Source organism: Delphinus delphis, chromosome 2, assembly GCF_949987515.2.
Source record: "Delphinus delphis chromosome 2, mDelDel1.2, whole genome shotgun sequence".
Classification (NCBI taxonomy): domain Eukaryota; kingdom Metazoa; phylum Chordata; class Mammalia; order Artiodactyla; family Delphinidae; genus Delphinus; species Delphinus delphis.
In genome coordinates, this window is record NC_082684.1 from 125,685,409 (window position 1) to 125,710,643 (window position 25,235).

Below are 25,235 nucleotides of genomic sequence, written 5' to 3' on the forward strand. Positions count from 1 at the left end.
TCCCTTTCTTTCTTTCTCTCTTTCTCACTCTCCGGTCTTTTCTTTGCCTCCGCTGCCGGCCGAGGGGGCGGGCTCTGCAGCCTTTGTTGCCAGCGGACTGAGAGTAGCCGCCCGCCGGGCCGGAGTCCGGGCCCGGGACGCCGGGAGCTGCACGCGGGTCGGGCATGTCCTGAGCCGGACCCGGGACCGGGCAGCGAGCGGACGAGACGAAGAGTGTGCGCGCGGGATCGCCCGGCGGCCGCCCGGCACCGGCCATGCCCGGCGGCCCGAATCCCCGCAGCCCCGCGCTGCTGCTGCGCCCACTCCTCCTGTTCCTCTGCGCTCTGGCGCCCGGCGCCCACGGATCTGTACCAGGTGGGTGGTCGCCCTGCCCCGGCCGGCCGGCCGGCCCTGCCACCCCTTCCCGCTTCCCCAGCCTCGGTTTAGCCCCTTCTCACCTCTGCAAGACCCTGTGCCCGCCAGGTTCTGCCTGGAGCTGTCGCGCCTCCTGGTGTTAGTGACAGGGGTGGGGTTGGGGCCGCGAAACCGCGCCTCCAGGGAGCCTTCCCTGGCCCCCGACTCCGTTACCCACCTTGCCTGTAGCCGGAAAGAGCCTCTTAGACGCTCTTCGGGCTCCAGTTTCCCCACCTCGGGTACCGCAGAGCGCGTCTGACTCTCCCGGGGATCTCTCGTCGGAGGAACTGGACGGAGCGTGGCTTACACGCGATGGATTCAGCTTCTCGCCCTCCTCAGTGCGCCTCGTCTGGAAAGCAGGCTGGTCAGGGTGCTGCGGACGAGGGCTCGGGGTCGCAGGTCTACGCGGTCCCCCGCCGCGCTCCCGCCCCGGCCCCTACCCACCGCCTCTAGGTGCCTACCGGCCCTCGGCGGCTCCCCGGGCCGGGTCACCCGCGGTCCTTGCGCTTCCTGCCTCCCCCTCCCCCAAGTGTGAAGGCGCCTGGAGTGGAGCGGGGAGAAGGAGCTTCTTTCCCCAGCCCTGGGCTTGGCTCTCCCCGCCCCGGCCGGCTGGCCTCCGACGAGCCTCTGGCCAGTGTCCAGAATCTTGCTCCGCCGCCGTCCGCCGCTGACCGCCGGGCCGCGGAGCTCTTGGAGCGTCCGGAGTAGACGGCCTGGGAATTTAGGAACAGAGGGTGTAGAGGACCCCTGGCCTGCCCCTCAGGGAGCTCCTGGTCTGATGGGGGCGGGTCGAGTAGTGGGGAGAGCCGTTCTGGCGAGGCAGACGGGAAGGCTTTGTAGGAGAGGAGGGGCCTGAGCTTGGAGGGACTGGAAGGATGGATGAACTTTGGATGGGCTGGAAGGGTGCGTGTTGGGGGTGGGGGTGCATCCCGGCCGGGCTTGGTGGAGGGAGGTGGCTAGATTAGGCCTGCGTGCTGGGCCTGGGGGAGACCTGCCTCCCCAGCAGAGGGATTGCGGTTGTGAGGCTAGAAAAGCATATGGGCCGGAACGTAGGGGACATTTAAACCAGATCTTAGAGGTCGAGGGAGCCGTTGAGGGGAGCAGCTGATGAAGGCAGTGTTTTAGGGGGGAGGCTCCCTATCTAGCAGCAATGTGTAGGGGATAGAGCAAACATCTAATGAGAAATACCATGTGCCAGGCTCCCTAGTTCTTACTTCTCATCAGCTCCACAACAACTCTGCAAGGTGTGTGATGGAAAGTCCTTTTATAAATGAGGAAAGAGGTTCAGAGAGGAGAGTGACCTGCTGGTTTGGACTCCTGGGCTACTTGGGTAAAGCCTGTGTTTTCCTTCTGTCCAGAGCTGGGGACCCAAGAGGAAGAACCAGGTGATGGAGATGAGGGAGCAGGAAAGTGGTTACCCCAAGGAACTGCCCCTGAGCCTGAACTTGGGTCCAGGCCCCCTGGCAGCTGTGGGAGAAACGTGGGGTGGGGGAGTCCCCTGTGGTCAGGGTCCCCTTTACTTCTACTGCAGACCAGACACATGTATGAGGTTGCCCATTTTGTTAAATGGGGATAATGGTACCTACCTCCAAGGGTTTTTGTGAGAATTAAGTGAGATGCTAAATGTGATTGTTTTGCACAGAGCAGAGAGCCTACCACGTGGTGGCCGTGATTTTTATTAATCTGCCAGGCAGACCCAGTAAGATCAGGGAGTCCTTGGTGTGTCCTGTAACTTGAACCTGCCATTTGGGGTGGAGCGAGGCAGGCACCCCTCCTATCTAATCTGGGTCCCCCTTCAAGGTGAGTGTCTGTCTCTAGTACTCCCATTGATACGTAGCATGGGGCTCTCCCCAGTCTGCTCCCGATCAGGATGCCTGATCCTGAGGCTGCCGAGCTTCGTCATTTTCTTTGGACTTGCCTGGGGGATGTAGACCAGGGCCCCTGCCCACTGAATGCTACCTTCTTTCAGGCCAGAGAACTTATCTTGGGCTCACTTTTAGGAAAATGTGACAAACCAAGGACTTGTTAGGATTGCTGGGACTGGAGCAGGGGCCATCAAAACACTGTATCACACATGTGAGCTCTATATGTGTGTGCAAGTGAGGCAAGTGAGGACAGACTCAAGGAGGAGGGTGTGTGTGTCACACACACACACACACACACACACCCTGGTTATTTTTTCTCTTTGGCATGAACTGTGGGTCGTTTGAAGGGCTGGATTGTAACTCAGGTACTCGATAAGGAGGTGAGAGTAAACACCATGTTGGCATTTCTTTGGGAAAAGCTCCAAAGTGACAGTTCTGTCACCTAGGGGTGATATTCAAAGTATTCAACACCCATCGTGGCAGGAACTCCGTCCAGTCACACCCTGGCAGGACAGTCTCAGCCATAAACCACGAGTAGTCCCTGCTCCCATCCTGCTGTGGATTTAGCTCTGTTGGCTCAGCTCTGATGCACCCACAAACCAGAGACTGGAACCTGCAATTACCCTTTGCTGGCACTGGGTGGTGGTAGGTTCAGCCATCACTGTTGCTACCAGGGGTCAGCTGTCGGAGACGTTGAAAGAGTTGTTTATTTTTTAACTCACTCTGTCCTCATTTAAAAATATTTTAATGGCAAAACAATACAAATTGACTATTGAAAATGAATGCAGAACAAAACAAGAAGATGAAAATTATTGCAGTAAAAGTGGTAACATCCTGTAAGTATTTTTAAATTTTTGATTAAAAAATATTTTATTACACCATTAGGCAAAGAGATAAAACAGGTTTTTCAAGAAATAGCTAAGTATACCTTAGAACTTCTCTTGCTAATTTTCAGTCATAACTTAGTTCACATTTGCTATATGTTATCTCGCGTACTAAGCACTTACGTATTAACTCATTGAATTCTTACACAACCTAAGGTACGATTATGATCATACCCATTTTACAGATGGAAGGACCGAGACTGTGTGGTTGAGTAATTTACCCATGGCCTCACAGCTGTAGGTGGCAGAGCTGCAAATTCAAACCCAGGCACTCTGTCTCTAGAGCACATTAATTCTAATGCCTTTCACCTGCAGCATATTTCTACTTAGCCCCATTACATTTTTGAACTTAAGAGGATGCTTCTTTATAAATCACTTGAATTTCTGTCTTGCAATAATTTCCCAAGGTCTGGAGCAGGGATTGTCAACAGGACCGCATGACCCCGAGGTCATGGATCCCTCCCCAGGGACACTGTTGAGCTCTTGGAGCCATTTCTCCCCAGTGGTTCCGATTCCCCAGCCACATACATACTCCCCTCTCCCACCCACACACGTTTGAGGACACTGATGTTGCCTAGAAGTATGCCATGTAGCTTTCGTTTTTCTGGTATACTGAGCACTTCATGGCCGGTTAGCCTCAGCACTCCCAGACCTTCAGCTTGTCTTCAGCAGCGTTGGCTGTGACGGTTCATGCCCTGGGAACTGCTGTTAATACTCATCTAAAACAAAGCCTTGGAGTGTGGCTGTTGTCTTATTCTCTGTCTATTTGCCCTGTGACCCTCCTTAAGTTTTCTGACCTGGATTCTCTGAGCAGTTGAGGAAACTGAGGCTCAGCAAGATTCAGTGACTGTCTAGGCCACACAACTATGAAGTGGCCAAGTGGGCACCTGAACCTGGGTCTTCCTATGTTTAAAGCCCATACTTTTGACAGTGCATTATTTTGTCACTCCATTGTCTCTCATTTCACAAAACACACACCTGGGCCAAGCTTCTTACTGCTTGTTCCCCTCACCCCTGGCTTTTTCCTACTTCTCTGGGGGTCTACCACATGGTGTCCACCACCAAGATGCCCTCCCCATCTTCACGCTTAAATACATACCTGTATGTCAAGGGACATTTCACATGTGCCCCTTTAACGAAGATTTTCTTCATCCCCGTCCATCTGTGGGGTATCCCCTCCCCTCTCTTGGACCTTCTCAGCACTGTGTGGGGGGGGGTAAGGATCACGAGTGCCCTGCACCCATTTCTCTATTCTGAGGGATGGACCAGGCAGGTAACATAACAAGGCTGGTGGGAAGACATTTTTCTCGAAACATGGGGCTTCTTGGCCCACCCCTTGTTTTCCCATTTTTGTTAGAGATTCAGTTCTTTACTGAATGAAAGACAAGTGTGAAGCTGAGGGCAAAGCTATATTTAGCTACAGTGTTGAGAACACCATAGGGAGTGGTAGAGACTGAGGCAGATGGGGGAGCACAGGCCCTCTCTAAAGGGCCACTTTTGACAAGTGTGAATTTAGGCCTGACAGGGATGGATGATAAGACTTTAAGCTGAAAATGGAGATTTTTATACAAAATTATGTGATTTTTTTAAACACTAGCAACTGATTAAATACTTTCCAACATTTTTGCCAGCCCAACAAACCACGCCACCCCCCCCAAGTCAATACACTGACAAACAAAAAAACAAGTCTGCCGGCTGTGGTTGTGGAGTTGCCATCCCAAATGCCCTTATTAGGATGTCAGAGCAAGAAGCCTCCTTCAATTATCCAGCCCAGTGGCTTTCAAATGCCATCCCTGAAATGGTTACAACAGAATCCCCAGAAGGTTTAGAAAAATACAGAAAAAAATACAGATTCTGGGGCCTCAGAGCCCTGGACCTATGGAATCGGAATCTCTGGGCTGGGTCCTGCACAGCTGCAGTTTTTCAGAGCTCTCCAGGTACTGCCGATGTTCAGCCAGGTTCACTTCCAGTGAGGAATTTCCTAACTTCCCTGATGATCACAGTCTCCTGAGGCTCTTGGTAAAAACACAGCTTCCAATGGACTTGAGGACACGGGGAGGGGGAAGGGGAAGCTGGGACGAAGTGAGAGAGTGGCATGGACTTATATACACTACCAAATGTAAAATAGATAGCTAGTGGGAAGCAGCTGCATAGCACAGGGAGATCAGCTCGGTGCTTTGTGACCACCTAGAGGGGTGGGAGGGAGACGCAAGAGGGAGGAGATATGGGGATATATGTATACGTATAGCTGATTCACTTTATTATACAGCAGAAACTAACACACCATTGTAAAGCAATTATACTCCAAAAATTAAAAATTAAATTACAATTATACTCCAAAAATTAAAAAATTTGTTTAACAAACCCCACAGCTTCCCAGTCCTGTTTCCTGGAGATGCTGATTCAGTGGGTCTGGGGCAGGGCCTGGGAATTTGTTTTTAACAAATTCTCATCTGAGATGTCTGGAAAATCCTTGCACTGGTGCCTTCCTGAAACTCAGAGACAGGGAAAATCTGTCCAGAGCCACACGGCAAGTCACCCCAGCCCACCCTGCCTTGCTCGGAGCACGCTCTTAGAGGACCGTGCCCTGATGGCTGGCCTGCTGGGGCAGTTGTGGGCCGCGGGGGATGTCCTCAGCAGGGGGGCACACCACTGGCGTGTGCAGGGCGCTTTACACGTGGTTTGACAGGAGACAGATTGGAGGGCAGTTTGGGTTTCTGCGGCCTGGCCTGGATGGAGCTTCAGGCTGGGCTTGGCTTCCCTTCCAGCCCCAGCAGTGGCCACACAAAGAGCCCTGTGGGACAGCTGCAGGGCACTCAGGCATTCTTGTGGCCTCGAGGGGTTACTGTCACGAGCAGCCAGGATCCCAGGAGCTGAGCATAAAGCCAGTTGATCTGGGCAGGACCTGAAGCTGGGAGACACTTCACATGGGCCAGTTTCCTACCTGTACCTCAGAGCCTGGGAACTGCAGAGAAGGAAAAGGGGGAACAAGAGCACCAGCCCTGGGGTTCCCGCCCACCCCCAGCAGTGCTGCTCTTATGTGTGTGTGTGTCCCCATGAGATTTCTTTTGAAGACTAGGTCTGGTGGCCAAAATAGTTTGAAAAACTTGATCTGGTCCAACTCCTTATGTTGGCGAAGGGGAAACTGAGGCCCAGCAAGGGACGGACTGCTGAATGTAGAACGATGTTACTGAGAGATTGAAGCCATTTGGGAGACTTTATTACTCTCGCTGTGTGGCTTTAAGCCAGTCTCTGCACTTCTCTGAATGTCTCTTTGCATTCTCCAGAAGCAATCTGGGGACTCTATCGCAGGTGTCCTAACCTGGATCTGCAGCCATAGAGACCTGGGTAGAATTCAGAGGCTCCATGACCTTGGATGGGAATATATTACATCCTTAATTTTTGTAGCCTTGAATTGAAATGTAGCATTTCCTTCAATTATAAATATTAGCAACAAATCACAATAGCGTTGGCAGTATCTGTGATTTTGCTACCAATAGGAAAAGCAAAACATTTTATCACAATACAGTTGCAGGTATCTTGAAATAAGGTTGACATTTATCACTACTTCTAAATCACCATAGTTGTTAAATTTGCCATTAGATCTTGTTTAGTGCATTAGTAAAGGAGCACATAATTTCACATCTACTTTTTAAATTATTTTGACAACTGTATTTCAATATAATCGATTTCCTTGGTATTTCCTTGGTATATTATTCTTATACATTTAAAAACATTTTTCTGAGAAGGAGTCCATGGCAAAAAAAGGTTAAGAATGAAGCCTTACTGGGAAATCCAAGCAGACTGACTATGAGAGGATTCTGCAAATGGCAAGGGCCTGAGCAGAAGTTTTGCAGCCCTGGAACATTTTCATTCAAACTCTTAAATGTGAAAGAAAGAAACTAGAGCTGCTCCGCTGAAGTGGTAGTGATGAGGGGCTAGGGGGCCCTACCTGGGTGGTCCTTCTCTGACTCCCCATCTCAGGAGACCTGGAGATGTGTGCAGAACCCTCAGGCACTTAAAAAAACATCCATTAGGCTAATAGTCATACTAATCATACTTGCCATCATGTTCAGTCAGTGGGCCAGGCTATATGTGGAGCAGTTCAGTTCATTTAATCCTCAGCTCCCAAAGTGTAAGTAATTATCCCCATTCTACAGATTGTACACAAACATTTACTGAGAAACTACTAGTTTCCAGATACTGTGGCACTTAAACTCTTCAGCAAAGACTATGAAGATTCTTGCCCTCCTAGAGTTCGCACTGGGAGGAGATGGAGAAAGAAAAATAGGAAAAAGAATGAAAATGTTAAGTGATACAGTATGTCAGAAGTGCTATGGGGAAAAATAAAGCAGGGAAGGGGGAATAGGGAGAGCCAGGGAGTTGCAGTTTTAAAATAAAGCGAGGAGAGCTTTGAAGAAGGACTTGAAAAGAAGTGAGGGGTTTAGTCAGATGGAACGCTGAGGTTCGCGTGTTCCCGGTGGAGGGAATAGCAAAGCGAAATCCTGAGGCAGGAGCATGTCTGACTGAGGAACAGCAAGGAGGCCAGTGGCCGAGGGGAGGGAACTCGGGAAGTGTAGCAGAGATGAAATTGGAGCGGTAACCTTGCCTAAAGGCTCACAGACCATCGCCATAACTCTATCTCCTGCTGTGTGTGAGCTGGAGGCCACTGCAGGGTTTGCAGCAGAGGAGGGCCATGATCTGACTGATTTGGAACGAATCCCTGTGACTGCTACGCTGAAAGAAGACTAGGGGAGAGGGATGCCACACGGGCAATCGCGGAAGCAGGGAAACCTGTTAAGAGGTTATCCCGATAACCTAGATGGAGCCATCGAGGCACGGAGAGGTGAAATAGCACAGGTGGTGGGTGTTTGAGTCCTGGCGCTCAGACTTCAGCCGCCCTTTCGGCCGCTCCCCACTCCGGTCCGGCTCTTCTCTCTGCAGAGCACACCGCCGAGGGCCGGGCAGCGTTGGACATCGTGCACCCGGTGCGCGTGGACGCGGGGGGCTCCTTCCTGTCCTACGAGCTGTGGCCGCGCGCGCTGCGTAAGAGGGACGTGTCCGCGCGCCCCGCCGCGCCCGCCTTCTACGAGCTGCAGTACCGCGGCCGGGAGCTGCGCTTCAACCTGACAGCCAATTCGCACCTGCTGGCGCCCGGCTTCGTGAGCGAGACTCGGCGGCGCGGCGGCCTGGGCCGCGCGCACATCCGGGCCCACGCCCCCGCCTGCCACCTGCTCGGCGAGGTGCAGGACCCTGAGCTCGAGGGCGGCCTGGCAGCCATCAGCGCCTGCGAGGGCCTGGTGAGTGTGCGCAGGGTGCGCTGGCGGGACGCAGGGCTGCCCCCGGCCTGGCCACGGACCTGCTGCTAACTTCGGCCTGTTGGCTTTTCCTCTCCCAGCCTCAGTATTCACACCTGTAAAATGGGGTGGACAACGCAGCCCTCTTTGTTCTCTAGCAGTTCTCAAACTTTAATGCGAACCAGAGTCACCCAGGCCTTGTTAAAAACCCAGTGTACCTTGCGGGGGGGGGGGCGGGTAGCAAAATCTGAATTTCTGGCAATTTCTCAGATAGTGTTGAAGCTGCAGGTCCAGACACCCCACTTTGAGAACCACTGTTTGTGGTGTGTGTAGACTAACTTAGAAAGCAGCTGAATCCCTCTTCTTTGGGGGATCAGTTATGACTTTGTTTCCCTCCACGCCCCCCACCCTTTAGGCTGCTATTCTCCAGGACAGGCTTCCTCACCTTTACCTTGCCTCAGGGGGTGATGAGAGCAGGCCTCAGCCTCCAGGTTTTTCTGGGTTGAGGTAATGCTGGCTGCTGCCTGCAGCCCTAATTGCCTCCCTCTGCTTGAGTGCCCAGTTAGAGCAGCTCCACTCCACGCAGGATAGGGCCCCTTTCTGCTCCCAGCTCCCAAGCGTGGGGTGTGGGAGGAGTTGAAGGGTTGCACATTCTCAGCCATCCACTGTTGGTGGGGGGGAGCCTCAGCTCAGATTGCTCAGGAAAAGCCATGGGCTGTGGCAGGGCAGGGCCTAATACAGCCCACCTCACAGGCTCTAGGGTATCTGGGCCTTTGAGAGCCCATATGCCTGGGAAAGTCTCTCATTTACCCAGTCTGTGCCCCTCCCTTTCCATATAGTTGATTAATCTTGTTGAGCCTGAGCGACAGGTGCATCATTCCCATTTTACAAATGAGGAAGCAGGCTCAGAGAACTTGCCCAAGGTCACCCAGGTATCCAGTGGTGGAGTCTGCATTCAACCCAGGCCTCCAGCCCCTAGAGCTGATGATGCACTGTCTAGCGCTCCAGGTTCTCTGGCCCTGAGTGACGCAGCTGGCCGACTTGGAGCCAGTGAGGGAGGTCCAAGGGAGGTAAAACCTTCTTCCGTGTTGGAGTCCTGAGCTCCCCCAGGAGGTGGTGGGCTGCTCGAAGATACTTACCAAGGCCCCTCCTTCCTCTGGCCTCTCTGAATACCAGCGGACATGACCAAGACATCCCTGCCAGCTTTCCTTCCCTGGCAGACCCTGGGACCAGGGACAAGGATGTCCTCGTGGCAGTGGGCATCTCTGTGGACATCTCGTTAGATTCGGAAGCAGACCCATTTCTTTCTTTCTTTCTTTCTGTGATCAAATTTCTTTCTTTTTATTGAGATATCATTGAAATATTAGTTTCAGACAACAGTTTGACACCTATGTGTTGTGAAATGATCACAGTAAGTCTAGTTACAAATTTATGTACATATAGTTTTTTTTCTTGTGATGAGAACTTTTAAGATCTTTCTTTGAAACTTCCAAATACACAATACAGTATTAACTGTAGTCACCATGCTGTACATTACATCCCCAGGACTTTTTTTCTTCTTGATGTTAAGCTTTTAATTGTAATTCCTGCTTTTCTTTGGGGACGCAGGAGATGCAGACCCACTTCTTGCTTCTTATGGGCTAAGGGGTAGGGTGGGAGCAGCTTGCTAGGCTGGTGGCTCCTGAGCTTAGCCTAGAAGCCTTTGGCTGGGTGGAGCTGTAAGGAAGGACATTCCAGGCAGAGGGTACAAAGTGAACAGAGGCCCAGAGGGAGGAAAGCACAGTGTGTCGGGGTCAGTTGGGGTGGTGGGCTCTGCTGGGCAGGACAGGCCTCTGGGATGGGTGGGAAGAGCAGCTGAGTGCCAGCCCTCCCCAAGTGACCCTGGTGCTTCTTTCCCAGAAAGGTGTGTTCCGGCTCTCCAACGAGGACTACTTCATTGAGCCCCTGGATGGTGTCCCAGCCCGCCCTGGCCGCGCCCAGCCACACGTGGTATACAAGCGCCAAGCCCCTGAGAGGTGGGCAGAGCTGGGGGACCCCAGGGCTCCAGGCACCTGTGGGGTGAAAGGTATGCTTCTCTGCTACCAGCTCTGGGGTAGGGGATGGGTCTGGGGGCATGGAGGGGCCTTCTAGAAACCTCTGTCAACACCTCCATGCCCAGCTCCTTTTAGACCAAAGGGACACAGAACGACAGACACATCGTCATAGCCTGTGCCCTCCAAACGTGCCACGGGCCTGAGGCCTCTGCCTCTCAGGCCTGCCCCCGCTCTTGCCCTGGACTGGCATCTCTCACTGTCAGCTCCTCCGTCTCCCCACCTCAGGGCTCCATCTCTGTCTCTCCCTGCCCCTCCCCACTCACTGCCTGGGGCACCTCCAGCTGTGCCAACTATTCTTCGAGTGTCCAGGTGAGGCCGGGCCATACCCAACCCCAGCAGGACAGCTAGCCAGGAACCTCCTTCCCCTCCCCACTCTGGTCGCACCCCAGGATAACTGACTTGCATTTTGGAGACCTAGAGTGTGGCACCCAGCACCTCTTCTGCAGAGTGGCCACAGTCAGTGCTGGCCAGTCTCTGTAAGGAGCTGCCTGCTAAGGGCTGCTGGGGTTTGGGGACTGCTCCAACTTCACAAGCTGCCCACAGCTCAGGGACTCTCTTTGCTGGAACAGATAACCAAAGAGGCATGCTTCTCACCCTCAGTTTCCCCAGCTTCATAGATGTGCTTCCTCTTCTGATCTGGGGGCAGCCTGGTCAGTGGGGCAGGTCCCCAGTGGGGTCAGCTGGTTGGGGTCTTGGTCAGCCTCCCCAGGCTGGGGGTTAGGCCGGGGATCTGCATATGCTGGGATGTACTTAACCCCCAGCGAGGGAGGGATCAGTGTGGGGAGATAGGGGCTTAGGAGCTCGCCTCACGGACACAGTGCTTTACTGTGTTCATATCCACCATTTCATTAGCCCCCCGAAGTCACTCTGTGAGGCTGATCAACTCATCTATTTATAGTCAGGCATCCCCCAGGATCAGAGAAGGGAAGTGACCAGGTCAGGGTCACACAGCCCAGGTCTGGGGCAAAGCCATGACGGGAGTCCAGGCCTTTTGCCTCTGATCCCAGCACTGTTCCCACTGACCCAGAGAGAGCTCACTGGGGAAAGGCCCTTGAGACGTGTGCCCTGGGCCAGTCTACTGGCAGCTGACCCACAGCCCGTCTGGGGCCCACAGAGTCCCCGGAGCTGGAGCCCCGGCGGGAGCGTTGGGAGCAGCGGCAGCAGTGGCGGCGGCAGCGGCCGAGGCGTCTACACCAGCGTTCGGTCAGCAAAGAGAAGTGGGTGGAGACCCTGGTGGTAGCTGATGCTAAAATGGTGGAGTACCACGGGCAGCCAAACGTCGAGAGCTACGTGCTGACCATCATGAACATGGTGAGGCTGCTGCGGGCGGTGCGTGGGGGGTGGCGAGGGCTGCCAGGGGATGGTGGTGTTGAGGTACAGAGGGTGGGTGTACCCCAGGCCCCAAGCAGGAGGTATAAGCTTCCAGCTCCTAAGTCCAGGAGGGGATGGGAGGCCCCGCAGGGAGTCACTAGGAGAGAGCCTGGGCAGAGGTGGGGCCTTTGGGGCTGCTGTGAGGACACCACTGAGTGTCATTCCACCCCATTGGCTCAGCAGCCTCCACCCCCTGCCAGGACCAGAGCTGGGGGAGGGGAGGCTAAGGGAGCTCGTAGACTGGCTGACCCATCCACACCACTCTGAACAAACCTCCCTCCTCTGTGCCGGGACCTGTGCTGGTCGCTGGGGACACGGAAATGACCAGTCAGACCAGCCCCTGCCTGAGACATCAGCACGCAGCAGAGTTAGAAGGATCTGTACAGTTCTGTGTTCTACTAGCCGGTGACCTTGGGCAAGCCACATTACCTGTCTTAGCCTCAGCTTGCCCACCTGTGAACTGGGGATGACAATAGTACCTTACAGCGTTGTCATACTGCTCTTGACGCCACGGGACAGTTGAGATAACTAGGCCCCGGGAGGGTGAGTGACGTGCCCAGGTCACAAGCGAGGCAAGACAGAGCTGAACAGGAGCCTAGGTCTCCCAGGTCCCACGTGGCAGGCTGGAGCTGGTGACTCCTGCTCCTGTAGTGCCAACCAGTCCCTCCCTGCTGCTGCCCTGGGTGTGCAGGTGGGAGGCCTCAGGGCCCCCGGGGGAAAAGATCTCTGCCTTTGGCATTCTTAGCAGGCCACCCACTGAACAACACTGTTTTCCTCCTGGACTGGGTGACTGAGAACAGGTGAGGTTCTCAGTACAGTGTGCTCTGCAGCTGATGTGGCCAGTGTCATGTGCTGTGACTTCCACCCGTGCCAGCCTCACACCCCCTGCAACATTAAAGGAAGTGCGCTCTGGATCATCGAAGGTCTGGCCACCCCTTTTATCGCCATGAAGCCTGGGGTCAGAGAAAGAAAGGGGCGCCGTCTGTGGCCACCATGCCCCCACTACTTCAGTCTGCATTGGCAAGCTCAGCTCCGGGCCAGTTCCTGCCCGACTTGGCCAGCCATGTTGGCTCCCTCCTCCTTATGGAATAAAGGCCATAGCCTTCTGCCTGGCACTTGAGGGCTCTAAGACCCAGCCAAGCTTCTATTTAGCCTTGTCTGCCCAGGGAGACAAACCACTAAAGACCAGGGTTCAGGAGGGACTGTTGCTGGACAGCGGGGCCTGGCTTCTGGGCTCGGGGTGGGCAAGGTCAGGTTCCCAGGCCATGAGATCCTCCACTCAGGGGCTCAGCCTGAAGGAGGCCCAGGAGCTTGGCTGGAGCCACCAATGGTTAGCTGGGTTTATTTGCCTCATTTTTTCTGAGTGTTCCATGTGGGCAGGTACTGAGCCCTCCAGGCTCCCCCGTGACATCCCCTGTGTGCCAGGGGTCAAGGATTTGGGCCCCTTCTTGCCTTCCTGTCCAGGCTCACAGGACGTTTACTTTGTGAGCCCCACCCTGGAGGAGGGAGGGTCTGGCTCTCACAGTCACCTGCTCTGGACAGTATCGGGTTTTCCCAAGTTGGCAAGTCCAGCATTGGTCAGGACAGAGTCGGGGCACCTATGAGCCTAACAGTGCTAGATACCTGATAGGGAGACTCCAGGAGATGGCAGGGGCATGGGCGGGCATGCAGCCAGCCTCCGAGGAGGGCTGGACCGTGTGTTAGGGCTGGAACCTTCCGAACACCTGCTGCTTGTCCAGTGCTCCACACTCACTGCCTCATCTAAGCCTCAGCCCCGTTTCACAGTTGAAGGAACAAAGGTTCAGCGAGGCCAAGGGGCTTGCTCAAGGTCGCACAGCTAGTGAGTGGCAGAGCTGGGACCGGAGGTCAGATGTATCTGCTTCCAGAGTCCCACTCTGTCCTCTCTGCCCCTCAGCCTGCCCCAGAGAGGGACAGCTGGGTAGCTGTGGTGGCCAGAGTGTGCTGGAAGGATGGGGAAACAGGGTGGTGTGGCTGGGGAGAACTTACCCTCTTTTCCCTCTGGAGCGGTTCTGTAACGCTGATGTGATGAGTGCCAGCTCTGTACCAAGGATGAGGTGATGGATGCATAAGAGTAGGATCCCATGCTGGGGAAGCTGTACCTCATTGTAGCATTTCTCAAAGAATATTCCAGGGAGTACTTGTTCCAAGGGATGCTACTTGTTCCAAGGGATGCTACAGGTGTTCTGTGAAGAAAGATTGTGCTGTTGAAAAAGTTTGGCAACGCAGGGTTAAAAAAAAGGAACACAGACTTTACTGCAGGACTTCTCAGAGCCTCCAAAGCTAGAGGCATTGAGAATCCCTCAGAGAGGAGGCAGGCAGCGCTTTCCAAACTTAAGAAGTAAGAGCAGAAACTTCGATGCAGTCAGATCTGGGTTCTGATCCCCTATTCTGCCTCTCTTTGAGCCTCGTTACTCCATCTGTAAGATGGGGATGGTTATGCCTGCCTGAGAAGTAAGAAGGTTAAGTGAGATGAGGCATGTGACGCTCCCAGCATGAGGACTGTGTGTGCTGGGCTCGGTCAGTGTTACTGCTGCTTTTGTGGCTGCTTTAGCGTCTGCCCTTTGGCCCCACAGCCACCTTCAGGACAGCTCACTCCTCTTCACCAGGGCCTCCTGCAGGTTCCAATCTGTCAGTGTCCTCTCTGTGCCAGACCCAGGGCTGAGCCTGGGAGCTCAGGTGGGTCTCTTCCAAGCATAGCAAGAGAGGTCCCCCCCACCCAACTTTGCGCCCTCAATTCTATTCATGTCCTCTGAGGTCACAGGCCCTTTTTGAGTGGCTCATGTCATACTGTCAGCTCATTGGGAGGTTGTGGTCACCTGTAACCCCCAGATCTCACTCTCATGAATACTGCCCACCCTGGCTTGCTCTCCAGGCCTGCACCAGAGCAGGGCTTGTCTTCCCTAGGTATTGTTTATCCAGACAACCACACTGACCTCAGGCCATAAACAGACACTCATTGGTTGATCTGGTCAACAAGTAATGATTCTGCCACCCTCCAGTCCCTCCCAGCATCTGTTTCACCTCCATACTTCTTGGGGGACAGTGAGAGGTGTTATATATGCTGGGGGTGGGGCTTTGTGGTGACAGGAAGCTATCCCAGCGCTAACTCAGGATATGGGCTGGGCTAGTTGTTGGGACAGGTCTTAGCAGACCCTCAGGGGCTCCTCTGGGCTCCACCTGCATTTCGACTAGGAAAGACTTATTCTTTTAATCTGACTCTCTTCGGGGTACTCTTTTCATTTTTCACTGTTTTTTGTGTTTTTTTTTTAATGAAATAACGCATTGGAAAAACTTAGCAAGTGCTCAAGATTCATTCATTCCACAACTGTTTCTTGAGTCCATCATGTGCCAGGTACTGGACAGATCACTGGGGCTGTAAGAGGGAGTCCACACAGACATTGCCCTCATGGAGCTTATGGTCTGGAATGGGAGAGAGACGTTAATGAAGCCGTCACCCTGATGAATATGAAGGTGTGATGGAGGGGGTACTAGGAAGGACAAGTTCATGGTGGTTTGGGAGTGTCGGGTAGAATAAAGCTCCCCAAAAGACATGATGGAGGGGTGAGAGCTCAGAGAGGGTGAGAGATAACTTGGGAAGGTGTTCCAGGCTGAGGGCACAGCATCTGCAAAGGCCCTGTGGTAGGAAGGATCATGGGATTCTGAGAGAAAGCCAGCGTGGTCGGAGCCAGGAGTGAGGGGGTTTGAGGAGGGGAGTGAGGCCATAGAGGTGGGCAGGGGCCAGACCACACAGGCCTGTATGCCGCACAGGCCTGTATGCCTTATGTGTGGGTAGTGAAGACCCACTCATTGCTTTAAGCAAGGGCATAGGGTGATTGGGTTTGCATTTCAGAGACAGATGACTGGGGTGCAAGGCTGCAGGTGGGCTAGAGGACAGAATTCAGGAGGCAGAACTGGCTGATGTGGTGGAAGAAGGCAGTGCAGAGGGGCTCCCAGCTCCAGCACGTGCATGGAGGGCACAGAGACACGTTAAGTCACTGTCTTCACCGTTCCTGACCTTGGGCTCTGACAGTATAATTCATCCCCGTTATCAGGGGCTTTTTGCCCTCTTAACAGTGTGTGTTTTATCCATTCCTATTTGAATATTATTTTTCTTGATGGAATTGCTAGAAGCCAACTCACAACTGGTGTGTCCTGACATCTCTGCCTGCTGGGACCTTGACAACTGTCCCCAGTTGTGGACTGGCCCCTTTCTTGTTCTGAGGGAGCTTTAAAAGAGCAGCTAGCTTTAACCCCCATTTCCCAGCACCTTGGCACACTGTCCGTCTTTGGGGATGGCCTTCTGTCTTGGGGCTGAGTGTGGAGCCGCGCTTGTAGCTATGGGGGCCTCTGAGAGGCACACACACCTGCCCTCGTGGCCCCATGGCTCTCAGCCCCAGGGAAGATGGGCCTCTGCCTGCCTCCACCCCTCCCCCAGGCCGTGCCCAGGTCACGCCTCAAGGGAGGGCTCACTCCTGGGATGCTGGCCCTGGCGTCCTCAGGGCAGGAGGGGGCTGCAGGGCTGTCCCAGCCAGGGCAGGTTAGGGCCCTGAGATGGGCCAACAAGCCAGCATTTGGAGGTGTGAGCTGGGGAATAGGATCCCAAACTGGTGCTCAGGAATGGCCGGGGGCTGGGAGGCCCTCTCGTCCTCCCCAGGTCCTGCTGTTGCTGGTTGGGGCAGTGTGTGTACAGGTGTGGGCACATGCATGTACGGGATGCACGCACTGATGAGCTCCCCATTGTGTGAACTTGGGTGTGCACCCCTTGAGGTGGGCAGAGGCTGCCCATATCCTGTATCCAAGGTGACAGCCTGACCCGTATCTCTTGGGCAGGTGGCCGGCCTGTTTCATGACCCCAGCATCGGGAACCCCATCCACATCACCGTTGTGCGCTTGGTCCTGCTGGAAGATGAGGAGGTGAGAAGTCACGTGGCCCCACACTGCCCCCTGGGATGGGCATCGTCTGCCAGGGTCCTCCTTCCACTTGCCTGAGCTGCCTCATGTGGAAGGGCACAGCGAGGGCCTCCTTGGCCCAAGCAGTGTCATCTGTCATCCCCAGTCCCTGGCTGACCCTCTCTTAGGTCCCGTCTGGCACGTGCCTGTAGGCGGGGTTGTCAGACTGGAGGCTGGACTGGGGGCCTGCCTGCTTGTCTTCCCACTGCCACCTCTGGGCCTCTGTCTCCCGCCTTCATGTGAAGGAGAATTTGGCCTGACCCTTCAGAGCTCAGGGATAGGCTTGAGTGGCCACGCTCTCTGCCCCCAGGAGGACCTAAAGATCACTCACCACGCAGACAACACCCTGAGGAGCTTCTGCAAGTGGCAGAAAAATATCAACATGAAAAGGGACGCCCACCCGCTGCACCACGACACTGCCATCCTGCTCACCAGGTACCGCCACTGTGAGGGGCTGGGCCGTGGGTGTGGCCGGTAGAGCTTGCGTGGGCGGGAGGTGCTACCTGACCCTCAGGGTGGGCAGACACAGCCCCGCTCTCAGGGAGCCTCATTTTGAGGAGGGTTTTCACACCTTTGACCCAAGACTGGATTCCAGCAGTACTGGGGGAGATCTTTTTATTTTGGAATACATCTGGCGTAACTGTAGTTATATCCCAAGCAGGAAATTGACGGTGATATGATCCACAGACTTGGGTGTGTGTGTGTGTGTGTGTGTGTGTGTGTGTGTGTGTGTGTGTGTATTAAGTCCTATGCAATTTTATCACGTGTAAATTTCTGTATCCACTGCCACAGTCTAGATATAGAATGGTTCTATTAGAAGGATCTCGTGTGCAACTCCTTTATAACCAGAAATTCTTACACACCACCCCCCTTCAACATGACCCCAACCTCTGACAACTCTTTATCTGTTCAGAGGCAGTGTTTTTTTGGGGTTTTTTTTTTAACATCTTTATTGGGGTATAATTGCTTTACAATGGTATGTTAGTTTCTGCTTTATAACAAAGTGAATCAGTTATACATATACATATGTTCCCATATCTCTTCCCTCTTGCGTCTCCCTCCCTCCCACCCTCCCTATCCCACCCCTCCAGGCGGTCACAAAGCACCGAGCTGATCTTGTGCTATGCGGCTGCTTCCCACTAGCTATCTACCTTACGTTTGTTAGTGTATATGTCCATGCCTCTCTCTCACTTTGTCACAGCTCACCCTTCCCCCTCCCTAATTCCTCAAGTCCGTTCTCCAGTAGGTCTGTGTCTTTATTCCTGTCTTACTCCTAGGTTCTTCATGACATTTTTTTTTCTTAAATTCCATATATATGTGTTAGCATACGGTATTTGTCTTTCTCTTTCTGACTTACTTCACTCTGTATGACAGACTCTAGATCTATCCACCTCATTACATATAGCTCAATTTCGTTTCTTTTTATGGCTGAGTAATATTCCATTGTATATATGTGCCACATCTTCTTTATCCATTCATCCGATGATGGACACTTAGGTTGTTTCCATCTCCAGGCTATTGTAAATAGAGCTGCAATGAACATTTTGGTACATGACTCTTTTAGAATTTTGGTTTTCTCAGGGTATATGCCCAGTAGTGGGATTGCTGGGTCATATGGTAGTTCTATTTGTAGTTTTTTAAGGAACCTCCGTACTGTTCTCCATAGTGGCTGAACCAATTCACATTCCCACCAGCAATGCAAGAGTGTTCCCTTTTCTCCACACCCTCTCCAGCATTTATTGTTTCTAGATTTTTTGATGATGATTTTTTGATGATATCATCTCACTGGTGTGAGATGATATCTCATTGTAGTTTTGATTTGCATTTCTCTAATGATTAATGATGTTGAGCATTCTTTCCCGTGTTTGTTGACAGTCTGTATATCTTCTTTGGAGAAACGTCTATTTAGGTCTTCTGCCCATTTTTGGATTGGGTTGTTTGTTTTTTTGTTATTGAGCTGCATGAGCTGCTTGTAAATTTTGGAAATTAATCCTTTGTCAGTTGCTTCATTGCAAATATTTTCTCCCATTCTGAGGGTTGTCTTTTGGTCTTGTTTATGGTTTCCTTTGCTGTGCAAAAGCTTTTAAGTTTCCTTAGGTCCCATTTGTTTATTTTTGTTTTTATTTCCATTTGTCTAGGAGGTGGGTCAAAAAGGATCTTGCTGTGATTTATGTCATAGAGTGTTCTGCCTATGTTTTCCTCTAAGAGTTTGATAGTTTCTGGCCTTACATTTAGGTCTTTAATCCATTTTGAGCTTATTTTTGTGTATGGTGTTAGGCAGTGATCTAATCTCATACTTTTACATGTACCTGTCCAGTTTTCCCAGCACCACTTATTGAAGAGGCTGTCCTTTCTCCACTGTACATTCCTGCCTCCTTTATCAAAGATAAGGTGACCCCATGTGCGTGGGTTTATCTCTGGGCTTTCTATCCTGTTCCATTGATCTATCTTTCTGTTTTTGTGCCAGTACAATACTGTCTTGATTACTGTAGCTTTGTAGTATAGTCTGAAGTCAGGGAGCCTGATTCCTCCAGCTCCGTTTTTTGTTCTCAAGATTGCTTTGGCTGTTCGGGGTCTTTTGTGTTTCCATACAAATTGTGAAATTTTTTGTTCTAGTTCTGTGAAAAATGCCAGTGGTAGTTTGATAGGGATTGCATTGAATCTATAGATTGCTTTGGGTAGTAGAGTCATTTTCACAATGTTGATTCTTCCAATCCGAGAACATGGTATATCTCTCCATCTATTTGTATCATCTTTAATTTCTTTCATCAGTGTCTTATAATTTTCTGCATACAGGTCTTTTGTCTCCTTAGGTAGGTTTATTCCTAGATATTTTATTCTTTTTGTTGCAATGGTAAATGGGAGTGTTTTCTTGATTTCACTTTCAGAGTTTTCATCCTTAGTGTATAGGAATGCCAGAGATTTCTGTGCATTAATTTTGTGTCCTGCTACTTTACCAAATTCATTGATGAGCTCTAGTAGTTTTCTAGTGGCATCTTTAGGATTCTCTATGTATAGTATCATGTCATCTGCAAACAGTGACAGCTTTACTTCTTCTTTTCTGATTTGGATTCCTTTTATTTCCTTTTCTTCTCTGATTGCTGTGGCTAAAACTTCCAAAACTATGTTGAATAAGAGTGGTGAGAGTGGGCAACCTTGTCTTGTTCCTGATCTTAGTGGAATTGCTTTCAGTTTTTCACCATTGAGGATGATGTTGGCTGTGGGCTTGTCAGATATGGCCTTTATTATGTTGAGGAAGGTTCCCTCTATGAGAGGCAGTGTTTTTGAACTTGAGGTGGAGTTATTTCCCTTTGCTGAGCTCCGGCAGCTTCTGTCAGCACCCTCGCTGGGGTAGTAACCCAAATTGTGCATAGGTCTACTCCCCAGGCCCAGATAGGTGTCCTGGGTGAACGAGGGCACCTGCTTCCCAAATGGCTCCTGCGCTGGTCTCAGAGCGATGGCAGGGACATCCTTTTCACTCCCAACCTCCCTCAGTGTCAGCAGGGGCCCCTGCCTAGCCCCGTCAGCTTGGGTGGGCCTGGCTTCTGGCCAAGTCAGCCTGAGGACCCCTTCTCTCTGCATGTGCAGGAAGGACCTGTGTGCCGCCATGAACCAGCCCTGCGAGACCCTGGGCCTGTCCCACGTGGCGGGCATGTGCCAGCCTCACCGCAGCTGCAGCATCAATGAGGACACGGGCCTGCCCCTGGCCTTCACCGTGGCCCACGAGCTCGGGCACAGGTACCCTGCCAACCCCACTGCCACACTAAGAACCCGACCTCACCTCCCAACCTGTGGGCACCAGACAGCCAAGCCGATGGCCCACACAATCCCAGGGAAGGGAGCCCTGCCTTGAGGAATGAGCCCAGCCTGACCACATTGCTATCCCTGGCACTGTCCCCACCCCACAAACAGGCCGCTTCCCTGTTAGGAGAGGGGTGAGTCTTATTTGAAGTGGGGTTGAGATGGGCCAGAAAGTCACCATAGGCCTTTGTCCCTCCCTGTTGCCCTCAGTGCTTTGCATTTCTTACTCTTAGTCCCTGCCAACCCCCTGTTCCTAATCGCTCTGTGACCCTAGGCAAGTTCCCTGCCCTCTCTGGGCCTCTGTGTGTTCCCTGTTGATTGAGGGGGTTGGATTCAGTGATGTCCAAGGCTCCCTCTGTTGGACACCTCCACATGAGGCTATTATGCCTAGGCATGGCCCGTACCCTTGGCCCTCTGTGCCCAGACAGTTTAGCTGTGAACATGGCAGTCTTAGATGTCTGGGAGCCAATGAGGGCAGGCTCACAGAGAGCTCTGTTGGTCCGAGGTGTTGGGTCATCCCTGAGGGCTGAGAGAGATAGTGTTTCTCACAGTGCTTAGTATGGTGCCTGGCACATAGTAAGTGCTCAGCAAAGGTAATTTTTCTCATGTCTTTCCCAAGGATGGTCTTGAGACTTTTCCTGTAGTGCAGGAGCTCAGACTCCCTAACTCCACTGCACAGCCTTGGGACAGGACTTGAGGGGTGGCAGGAACTCTGTCAGACTGTTCTTGGCACCAGTGAGGTTGCAGGGGCCACAGTGGGCCCCACGCATGACACCTGGCTTGCCGTTGTTGGCCAGCTCATTGCAGGAGCCGGGCTGCCCCGTGTCCCTGGTGCTTAGTTCAGGCTCAGGCTGGTGCACCTGGCAGAGGGCCCTGTGGGACACTAGTTAGCACACCCACGTTTTACCTTAAGGAAACTGAGTCTCAGAGATGGGATATGACTTTCCCCAGGCCACACAGTGGTTTGGTGGCAGAGCCAGGCCTGGGAGCCAGGACCCAGCACCTTGCAGACCTCTGAGGGAGGGGCGGCCTGGTGGCTTCCCACCAGCTCACTCGCCCCTGGGGCCTGTGCTCTCACACAGTTTTGGCATTCAGCATGACGGAAGCGGCAATGACTGTGAACCCGTTGGGAAACGGCCTTTCATCATGTCTCCACAGCTCCTGTACGACGCTGCGCCTCTCACCTGGTCCCGCTGCAGCCGCGAGTACATCACCAGGTTCCTTGAGTAAGTCCCTCCCCGAGCCCTGGGCCTTGTCTGAGCCCCTGAGGTCAGGGTGTGACCGGGGAGATGCAGACAGCACCTTGGAGGATAAGCAGGAGTTCACAGATGTATAGAAGGGAGAAGAGTGGTATTCCTGGTAGAAGAGGCATGGGCAAAGGCACGAGGACATGAGCAGTGTGGGATAATTTTCAGGGAACGGTAGGATATTAAGTGATGCTACAGGAGCCAAAGCAGAATAGGAAAGGAAGCTGGAGGAGGTACAGGGCTGGCCATGTGACCGGAAGGGTCCGGTGAAAAGCAGGGAAGCAAGTGTCCTTAAAGGCAATGAAATATAAAGCTTTTCCTTTCTTTTGTGTCCTCTTGATTTGCTATGTTATATTTTTATTTGCTAGTTAATGTTCTAAGTAAAGACAAACTTAAAAATTTAAATGATTAGCACAAGTTTTTTTTTTTTTTTAATTGAGGTGTAGTTGATGGTACCGTATTATATAAGTTTCAGGTGTACAACAGTGATTCACAATTTTTAAAGTTATATTCCATTTATAGTTATAAAATATTGGCTATATTTCCTGTGCTGTGCAATATATCCTTGTAGCTTATTTATTTTGTACATAGTAGTTTGTACTTCTTAATCCCCTGTCCCTATCTTGCCCCTCCTCCCTTCCCTCTTCCCACTGGTAACCACTAGTTTGTTCTCTGTATCTGAGTCTGATTCTTTTTTGTTGTATTCGCTAGTTTGTTTTATTTTTTAGATTCCTCATATGAGTGATGTCATACAGTATTTGTCTTTCTCTGTCTGACTTATTTCACTTAGCATAATGCCCTCCAAGTCCATCCATGTTGCTGCAAATGGCATTATTTCATTCTTTTTCATGGCTGAGTAGTATTCCATTGTATATATATATACTGCATCTTCTTTATCCATTCATCTGTTGATGGACACTTAGGTTGTTTCTGTATCTTGGCTGTTGTAAACAATGCTGCTGTGAACATTGGTTTGCATGTATCTTTTCAAATTAGTGTTTTCATTTTTTTCTCATATATACCCAGGAGTGGAATTTCTGGGTCACATGGTAGTTCTGCTTTTCTTTTTTTGAGCCATACTCTTTTCCACAGTGGCTGTACCAATTTACATTCCCACCAACAGTGTACAAGGGTTCTCTTTTCTCCATGTCTATACCAGCATTTGTTATTTGTGTTCTTTTTGATGATAGACATTCTGACAGGTGCGAGGTGATATCTCATAGTTTTGATTTGCATTTCTCTGATGATTAATGATGTTCAGCATCTTTTCAAGTGCCTGTTGGGCATCTGTATGTCTTCTTTGGAAAAATGTTCAGGTCTTTGGCCCATTTTTTAATCTGGTTATTTTTTTTTGATGTTGAGTTGTATGAGCTGTTTAAATACTTTGGATATTAACTCCTTGTCAGTCATATCTTGCAAATATTTTCTCCCATTCAGTAGGTTGTCTCTTCATTTTGTTGATAGTTTCCTTCACTGTGCAATAGCTTTTAAGTCTAATTAGGTCCCATTTGTTTATTTTTATTTCCTTTGCTTTAGGAGATGGATCCAAAAAAATATTGCTACAATTTATGTCAAAGAGTGTTCTGCCTATGTTTTCTTCTGGGATTTTTATGGTTTCCGGTATTATGTTTAGGTCCTTAATCATTTTGACTTTATTTTTTGTATATGGTTTGAGAAAAATGTTCTAATTTCATTTTTTTACATGTAGCTGTCCAGTTTTCCCAGCACCACTTATTGAAGACACTGTCTTTTCTCCATTGTATATTCTTGCCTCCTTTGTCGTAGATTAATTGACCATAAGTGTGTGGGTTTATTTCTAGGCTGCCTATTCTGTTCCATTGCTCTGTGTGTCTGTTTTTGTGCCAGTACCATACTGTTTTTTTTAATGTTATTAAAGTATAGTTGATTTAAAGTGTGTTCATTTCTGCTGTACAGCAAAGTGATTCAGTTATATATATATATAAAATATTCTTTTTCATATTCTTTTCCCTTATGGTTTATCATAGGATATTGAATATAGTTCCCTGTGCTATACAATAGGACCTTGTTGTTTATCCATTTTATATGTAATAATTTGCATCTGCTAATCCCAAACTCCCAATCTTTCCCTCCCCATGCCCCCTCCCCCTTGGCAACCACAAGTCTGTTCTCCATGTCTGTGAGTTTGTTTCTGTTTTGTAGATATGTTCATTTGTGTTGTATTTTAGATTCCCTATATAAGTGGTATCATATGGTATTTGTCTTTCTTTTCCTGACTTACTTTGCTTAGTATAATAATCTCTAGGTACATCCATGTTGCTACAAATGGCATTATTTCATTTATTTGTTTATTTTTGCTTTTATTTCTATTACCTTGGAGACTGACCTAAGAAAACATTGGTATAATTTATGTCAGAGAATGTTTTACCTATATTCTCTTCTAGGAATTTTATGGTGTCATGTCTTATATTTCAGTATTTAAGCCATTTTGAGTTTATTTTTGTGTATGGGGAGAAGGTGCGTTCTAATTTCGTTGATTTGCATGTGGCTGTCCAACTTTTCCAACAACACTTGCTGAAGAGACTGTCTTTTCCCCATTGTATACTCTTGCCTCCTTTGTTGAAGATTAACTGAACTTAGGTGTGTGGGTTTATTTCTGGGCTCTCTGTTCTGTTCCACTGATCCATATGTCTGTTTTTGTGCCAGTACCATGCTGTTTTGATTACTGTAGCTTTGTAGTATTTTCTGGAGCCGGGGAGGGTTATGCTTCCAGCTTTGTTCCTTTTTTTTTTTTTTTAAGATTTTCTTTTTAAAGTCTTCATTGAATTTGTTACAGCATTGCTTCTGTTTTGTGTTCTGGTTTTTTGGCCGCGAGGCATGTGGGATCTTAACTCCCCACCCCGCACCCCCTGCTTTGGAAGGCGAAGTCTTAACCACTAGACCACCAGGGAAGTCCCTTCAGCTTTGTTCTTTTTCCTCAGGATTGCTTTGGCAATTTTGGGTCATTTATGTTTCCACATCAGTTTGGGGATTTTTTTGTTCTAGTTCTGTGAAGAATGTCATGGGTAGTTTGATAAGTATCACATTAAATCTGTAGATTGCTTTGGGTATTAGGCTGGCCATTTTAACAATATTCTTCCAATCCAAGAGCATGGGCTGTCTTTCCATTTCTTTGAATCATCTTCAATTTCCTTTACTAATGTTTTGTAGTTTTCATCATATAAGTCTTTCACCTCCTTGGTGAGGTTTATTCCTAAGTATTTTATTTTTTTGATGTGGTTTTAAAAGGAATTGTTTGTTTACATTCCCTTTTTGATATTTCATTGTTAGTGTA

The 25,235-nt window shown here is 50.6% G+C and overlaps 1 protein-coding gene across 1 annotated transcript in view; it reads left to right on the forward strand.

The window, feature by feature from the left end:
- The first annotated feature begins 254 nt into the window (after nt 1-254).
- The window catches only part of ADAMTS7 (ADAM metallopeptidase with thrombospondin type 1 motif 7), a 56,936-nt gene continuing 31,955 nt past the window's right edge, over nt 255-25,235 (forward strand). The window contains exons 1-8 of the mRNA XM_060003664.1: nt 255-354; nt 8,087-8,442; nt 10,339-10,504; nt 11,647-11,843; nt 16,755-16,838; nt 17,185-17,309; nt 20,463-20,612; nt 21,758-21,901. Of these exons, the coding sequence (XP_059859647.1) occupies nt 255-354; nt 8,087-8,442; nt 10,339-10,504; nt 11,647-11,843; nt 16,755-16,838; nt 17,185-17,309; nt 20,463-20,612; nt 21,758-21,901 (1,322 nt within the window). The remainder of the gene's footprint in view (nt 355-8,086; nt 8,443-10,338; nt 10,505-11,646; nt 11,844-16,754; nt 16,839-17,184; nt 17,310-20,462; nt 20,613-21,757; nt 21,902-25,235) is intronic.